Source organism: Mus caroli, chromosome 1 (assembly GCF_900094665.2).
Source record: "Mus caroli chromosome 1, CAROLI_EIJ_v1.1, whole genome shotgun sequence".
Taxonomy (NCBI): Eukaryota; Metazoa; Chordata; class Mammalia; order Rodentia; family Muridae; genus Mus; species Mus caroli.
In genome coordinates this window covers 7,628,164-7,636,074 of record NC_034570.1, presented here as the reverse complement: position 1 = coordinate 7,636,074, position 7,911 = coordinate 7,628,164, and the positions used below count along the sequence as shown (strand labels likewise).

The 7,911-nt window shown below is 35.0% G+C and overlaps 1 protein-coding gene across 11 annotated transcripts in view; it reads right to left on the bottom strand.

Moving 5' to 3' along the window:
* The window catches only part of C1H8orf34 (chromosome 1 C8orf34 homolog), a 488,137-nt gene that overhangs the window by 354,225 nt on the left and 126,001 nt on the right, over positions 1-7,911 (bottom strand). For 9 of the 11 annotated variants that reach the window (XM_021165867.2, XM_021165882.2, XM_021165875.2 and 6 more), the window contains one exon: positions 1,309-1,437. The exons of the other annotated variants lie outside the window; for them this stretch is intronic. In XM_021165867.2, coding sequence (XP_021021526.1) covers positions 1,309-1,437 — 129 coding nt within the window. The remainder of the gene's footprint in view (positions 1-1,308; positions 1,438-7,911) is intronic. 11 annotated transcript variants of the gene reach the window in all.

Below are 7,911 nucleotides of genomic sequence, written 5' to 3'. Positions count from 1 at the left end.
AAATCCACTTTACTGGTTTTTGTTTTGTTTTGTTTTTTTTTTTTTTTTTTTTTTTTTTTTTTTTTTTTTTTTTTTGTTTTTTTTTTTTTTTTTTTTTTTTTTTTTTTTTTTTCTCCAAAAGTAAATCTAGCTCAAAGCAGGGCTTTGCTAAATCCTATCTGGGGCTTAGCATCTTATAACATCTGCGCTTCTCAAAGATTCTCACTGCATAACAGTCTAAAAATGGAACTAGTTTCAAATGAAAATGATATTTCTATAAATATATAACACATGAAACTATGTATAAGTGTACTGTCGAACAGCACAATATACATAGGTATGTACATTTTAAAATTTTGTCAAAATATGTAATGGGACAATGATAAAATTCGATATATGTAATTAGTAAAACTGCACCATTAGAAAAAAACTATAACTACATGTCAGAATCATTAGTCATTCATTCTGTTAAAAGAAAATTTTAAGGAAGCCATGATTTTATATATATATATATATATATATATATATATATATATATAGAAAGAGAGAGAGAGAGAGAGAGAGAGAGGTGGGAAGAAACACCTATATAGACAAAGATAAGAATACCATGAGTTTTTTTCTAAAGTCATAATGTATACATCTACAAATTCAGTATACATTCACCAAGGCACAGACTCAAAAATGCTTATTGGATTGCTGATGCAGTGACAGTGGTACTGACTGAAAATCTTATGCCTGAAAAACATTTTATCCCAACAACGTCACCCTTCCCCCATGGAGCCATAGTGACATCTCATGGAAGGAAAGTGATTTATCTCTGGTGGCACCTCATGAACGACACTGAAATCCCTATGCCGTGCCCTAACACTATAGATGTGACTTTTGGAGAAAAAGTAAGTTACATGACATCACATTCAGCTCTGAAAGGAATCTAAGAAGAATTTGATCCATTTACTGCTCTGCAAGAAGTTGATAGACATGGACAACTCATGGAGGTGAGAGGAGTGCTTTCTAGTGAGCATGAACAAAACAGTACTTTTCAACATATAAGATTGAAGAAGATAGCACTAGATGTATATTAGAGCTATGTGATGAAAACTATGGAGGGCATCAGAGTCCAGCTGCTCCAAGAGGCCTATAGCTCCTGCCTGCTCACAGATCTGTTCCATGGCACAGTCAAACTTCCTTTCAAGGCTTACTCCCTTTGCACTCCTTAACCTTACACAATGATAATGAGGATGTCAGAAATGGATCACTGCCAACAGTGATGTATGTTTCTACTTTATCATTGGCTCTGGATTTCAATTATTGTCAAAAAAACGAACTTACTTCGAGAGAGATTCTCAAGGGCTTTCCCCAGCTTCTTGCTCTCTTGAAGGATGTGGTTCAATTCATCAAAATCACGGCTTTGTGGTTTAGTCCGCCAGTTCCACTTAAGATGGTCTACTGACCTTGGCACTATGTTTAAAAGAAACGGTTATTTCATAAGCATGTCATACAGTGATACAAACTCACCATTTATCATTTGTGCAAGACTGCACCAAGATGAACACACAGGATAAAAATGGTTAAGCTGGAGATGATTTTCTTTCTTTTTTGTTTTTTGTTTGTTTGTTTGTTTGTTTGTTTTGTTTTGTTTTTGTTTTTCGAGACAGTGTCTCTTTGTGTAGCCCTGGCTGTCCTGGAACTCACTTTGTAGACCAGGCTGACCTCGAACTCAGAAATCCGCCTGCCTCTGCCTCCCGAGTGCTGGGATTAAAGGCGTGCGCCACCACGCCCGGCTGGAGATGGTTTTATTGTGAGTAAACAACAAGGAGATTTAAAATTTGGTCTGAAGAAACTATTTGATTTTAATAAATAGAACAAATATGGCTGTTATTATGAAAAAGAAAAACTGAAGTACTAATTTAAATCTAATTACTTCTATGACTTAAGGGGAAACATTAGAGAAATGTTTATTTTGTATAATGCTATCAGCCTACAAATATTTGCTAACTTCAACAGCAGGAACTAGCAAACATATTTAAGATGCCATTGTATGTCTTCTAAAAACACAAGACTGAATGTTTATGCACACACCATTATTTTGCCTATGTAGCCAATAAATTATATTGCAGTTAATGATTATTGTTCCTTTACCAAAATAAATTGAGCATGGAGAAGTTATTAGGCAGCACTTTCTTTTTCTAAGAAGATATAGAATTATGAGCACTGGGGGGGATTTAACAAAGGTGAGAAAAGATGATTCGTATCCCTAGAGAGTGACCTACACAGAGAGTAGGCTACAGATAGAGTGGGCTACGGAAGGAGTGGGCTACAGCTGGAGTGAATGAGCTACAGACAGTGTGGGCAACAGCTGGAGTGGGCTAGAGCTGGAGTGAGTGGGCTACAGACAGAATGGGCTACAGACAGAGCAGGCTACAGACAGAGTGTGCACTCCTCATTCTATTTAAGGATGAAACTGTCAACTTAAGGAGCATCAAGTCAAATCAATCGTCAACTCAGGGAGTACCAAGTCAAATCAATGAAACGTGACAACTTCATTGTTCCATATTTAAAGAGTCAAATTATAAAGTCCAGCAAAAGACAACTTTTTATATAATGTCATAAAAAACATGATAGCACAAGTTTTGAGAGACAAAAATGAGAAATCACACTAACAGTAAATTTCTCAACTGCAGTATCTGTCGTAGACAACAGAAGAACAATTCCTTAAAAAGTCTGAGAGAATGTTACTTCTAATTCAAAACTTTATAAAAATCCTAGATCCAATTGATATATTTAAAGTTCTTGGGAGTTTCTATCATAAACACTTTTTTCAAGAAAGTTGTGAAAACAAAGGCTGTGCTCCATCACAGTGAATAAATAAAGCAAAATCCTTAAAGAGTTTGCAGTAAGAAATGGGTGGATTTTTAAAGAACAAGAAAGACAGAAGTCTTATGATATAACAGTGAAGGATGGTACCAACATACAGCTGCAAATCTTTTATGGATGAACAAGTTGAGAATGGAGGAAAAGGCAAAGGGCTATAGGAGAAGGCCTCTCAATGTCTTGAATGACATAAGATAAAACTAAATAAAGTGGCATAAAAGAGAAGATGAGTTAGATCATATTGAAAAACACCTTCAGCAGGGCTTGAGTGAATATAAAGAAAGCACATAAACAGTTAAAAGAATATTAATTATTCTAAAATTTTTAATAGTCTGGCAAGGTGATAAAACATTAATTAATAAAGTTGTCATAAGTTTGTTGCAGAATACATCTTAATGCAACATTTGAAGTAATCACATTCCTCTGCTGTCAGGATGAGAGCTGATGTGTGTAGAGGAAGACCTGAAGTTTAAAAGGTTAAAAAGCAGTGTTAGAACCTTACGTTCTCAGACTAAGAAGCTAAAATAAAAATTCAAAATGTTAAAATTGATTCTAGTTAGAGTTAGGAAGGAAGAACGACAGCACCTCAATACAGCTCTACTTTATAGGCATGAGGAGTCTCAGCTGGAATCTTGATGGCCACATTTGTTAACCTACTTTGAATAGTTTCTTTGATCAGCAGTTTTTATCACAATGTCATCTAATTTCTTATAAAATAATGAATCATCAAGATCTTCCCTTTCAATTTAGAAAGAAGTATAATAAAACCATGAATACTCCAAGTCCATGTCCAGACAGCCACCAGACCTTCTCGTGAATGCTCCAAGTTGACAAGTTCAGGTGAGAACAGCAGAAGACCTGACTGGCCTTTCAACCCCAGATTATAAGAATCTACACATATCCTTGAAGGCATTGGATTTGAGGGGCCTCACATAACACCAAAACTTTCCCCTGTGACTACTGAGAAACTGAGATCAGCTCCAGTTTTTGTATCTGTAGCCTGTGGTGATTCATGAATATAATGACTTAGCATTGGAACCAATTACAGAATGACCTTGGTCACCTTATGATCATGAGCTGGTTAGCTATGCTTCCAATTTCAGTACCTCTTCTGATAAGTAACAGAAGGGCTTGGAAGTCATCATTCCAGCATGCAGCCTTGGATGATAGCATTGCTGTAGGTTTCTGGGATACTAAAACCTTACTGAGGTTTCACTAAATTTTAGAACTCAGTGCTACAGTAAAATCATATCTTAGAAATTTTCCTCAGCTGAAATGGAAAACTACAGAAGACTATCCTAACAAAATATAAGTCAGAGGAGACAATGAAAGAATTTGAGAACACAAGAGCAAGCTCAGTCCAGCATAGGTGGACTTTCCTTCCCTTATGTTCCTATAACAAGGCCACCATGCCACTTAACAGCCACACTGTTGACTGAGCAGGAGCAATTTTTGAAAATTTCCTTACATTAATCAAATTCCAACTCACTTGACTTCCATTAGTTGTTTATGTCCATGAGTTTAAAACTTTGTTCCTCATATTAACAATTGCCTTTTTAACAATATTTTTATTGTTGTACAACATAGTGTATTTATATCATTTCCCATCACCTTTCCTTCATCCATGCCCCCATGCACCTTTTTATCCTCCTCTCAAACCTATAGCCCCCATTTCTTTAATATATAAATATAATATATGTGCTGTTTTCTTTAATATATAAATATAGCCAGTTCAGTCCATTATTGTTACTTGTATGTATATAATAAACCATGGCTAACAATTCATATTAAATGAATAATTGAGGGGCTCTTCCCTGGGAAAGACTATTTTTCTCATTCTCAACAGATCTTGCTGATAGCCAACAGTTCTCTAATTGGACTTAAGACCTGTTCAATAAGAGGAAAATCATGTCTGATCCATCCACACATCTACCCATCCACCCATCCATCCATCCATCCATCCATCCATCCATCCATCCATCCATCCATGGCTAATGGTAAGGTCACAGATGTGAGAGGACAACCTGCAATGACCCCTCTTCTACCTGAATATAATCCCTTATGAATTTTTAAGAACTAGCTGTCCAAATTCTTTTAAGACAAAGTGAGGACTCAGTCACTGACAAATCTATCTCTACAGAATAGAGTCCAGAATCTTCAGCCAGGAGTAATACTGGCAGGCCTACCCACTCTGCCATTTTGTCTCTTATTCAACTATATTTAGAAAAATGCAAGATAACAAGTATTTAGAAATATCACATGATTTTCATAGATGATATGTTATGCATATTTAAAAGAGAGTAGATACATCTGTGCCTTATATTTATTATTTCTCAGTGGCGACAACACACAAAGGCTTTTCCAAGCTTTATGAAATGCACACTGCATTATCACCTATGATAAGACTACTGTTCAGTAGCATACTGCAGCTTCGTGATCTTTGCTAGAATATACTTCTCACCTATTAAATTGCCCACAAAGATGATTTACACCTTTCAATCCTTCTTTCTAAAACAATTTGTGCACCATGCTTTCCTTTTAAGTATGCCAGGACAAGTCCATGTTACTCCGGTGTTAGTTTACTGAGAGTTGATCAAGGTGAGGTACTGTGTCACTTCTGCTTTTTGCATTTACAATTTGTAGATACCATACAGTGTTTTGATGTCTTCATTCTCTTGTATTATTGTAATTGTTACTTGTATACTTATGCATCATCCTTTGATTTTTATCCCAAAATTTCCCTGATAATATCTACATATCAAGATACCACTGTTTATATATTTTGCAATAAAATGTAAAAAGGAAGAGAGCATTAGGGGAAATGGTTGATCAGTATATACATGATGGCACATGACCATTTGTAACACCATTTTCAGGGGATTCAATGCTCTCTTTTAGACTCTACAGATACCAGATATTCACCCTGTATATGGACATACATGCAGGTAAGACATCATACACACACAATAAAATCTTAATAAAAAATAATAAATAAAACAAAACTGAAATATAGTTCCGCAAATGCAAAGAAAGCATTAATAGGATTCTGACAACTGGCTTCAGTTTTTCATTTTATTCTAAACCAACATATTTCTCTTTGCTTTCTTTTAAAAATATATGTATTTTTGTCTTACATACATTGGTGTTCTGACCTGATGTCTCTCTGTGTGAGGTGTCAGATCCCCTGAAACAAGAACCTGACAGTCATGAGCTGAGAATATGAACCCAGATCCTCTGCAAAAGCAAACAGTGTTCTTAACTCCTGAGCTATCCCTCCAGCTCTTTTCAGTTTTCTTAACTAGATCATGAATATGAAATGGCAAAAACAAGGCATTTATCCCTGTGGACAAAAAAATTGATGGATAATGTCATTTTCCTTGTTTCCACCAAAATTCTGTTCACTGTATGCCATCACACATTTTAGGCAATTGAAAAGAGTACTTAACACTGCATGACAAGTACTTAACACCACTTATCAGTCACTAACTGCCTTATCTACAACATATAACTATTGAAAACTAATGAGCCACTGGGTGGGCTGAAGTTGTTCTGTTTGTTGAAAAATTAGTCATAAATAGAATCTTTTTATGATAGGTTGAAAAGTAAAGATATTTTAGAATTTTTTTTTCTTCTTTCTTTCTTCCTTTCTTTTACTTTTCTTTCTTTCTTTTTTTTTTTTCTTTTGAAGCAGTGGCTTACTTTACAGGCCTAGCTAGCCTCAAACTTAGAATTCTCCTACCTTCAAAGTGTTTAATTGCTGGCATGTGGACTAAATAAATAACAAGAGGAAGAAAGAGAGGGGGGATTTTAAGTTTGAGGGCAAACTGGGAAAATTAGTGAAACGCAGCTGGAAATAAGGAAAGGAGGGAGGGGAGAGGCTTAGAAACAAGGAGACCAGGAAACTCTACTGTGAGCTAGAAATATAGCTGTGTAGTAGAGGACCTACAAGAAGTCCTATATTTTATCCTGGATACATAATATTTGTATGTATAAAAATATTTAGAATCCTAGAGAGAAATCAGTAAGAACAAGGATCACTTCAACACTAGATTAAATAGAGCAAGCAGACAGAACCATGGCAGAAATGAGCATCCTTCTCTGGGGTGGAGAAGACATTCCTTAGCAAAGATCATGTGTAAGACAGGTGAGTAAATATCAACAAACATTAAAATATTGAAATTATACAGAATATGTTCTCTGACTGTGATAGAATAACAGGAATCAAAAGCAGAACTGCTAAACACACAGGCCTGAGAGAGCTAAATACAACCAGAACACAAAAATCGAAGAGAACCTGAAGGATACACTATGTGGAGATGACATACATTCTAATGCTCTGGGGTATGCAGAAAGGAGTGTACAGATGGGGATCCATAGCTGTGTGCTAACATCCAAAGAGGAACTTTCAATGTTTGTCCCAAATTTCTTCCCTAATTAAAAATAAAGTTAAGTAGAAAAAGAAGAGCAAAACAAGCCAAATCTTGCAGAAGGTGTAAATAATACTTACTAGAACTGAAAAAAATTAAACAAAAGGCTGAAAAATGATAAAGGTAAAAGAATTAGAAGTCAATGTATTAGAAATTAAAAAATAATAAATCTCGCTGGGCATGATAGCGCACGCCTTTAATCCCAGCGCTCAGGAGGCAGAGGCAGGTGGATTTCTGAGTTTGAGGACAGCCTGGTCTACAAAGTGAGTTCCAGAAGAGCCAGGGCTATAAAAAGAAACCCTTTCTCAAAACACCAAATAAATAAATAAATAAATGAATAAAACTCTAGCAAAGGTGATGAAAAAAAGGAATTGAAAAGTCATATTATTAAAGCCAGAAGTATAATAATAAATAAATAAATAAATAAATAAATAAATAAACTCTAGCAAAGGTGATGAAAAGAAGGAAATGAAAAGTCATATTATTAAAGTAGAAGTCTAATAATAAATAAATAAACAAATAAATAAATAAATAAATAAAACTCTAGCAAAGGTGATGAAAAAAAGAAATTGAAAAGTCATTTTATTTTTTTATTTTTTTTAATATTTTTATTACATATTTTCCTCAGTTACAT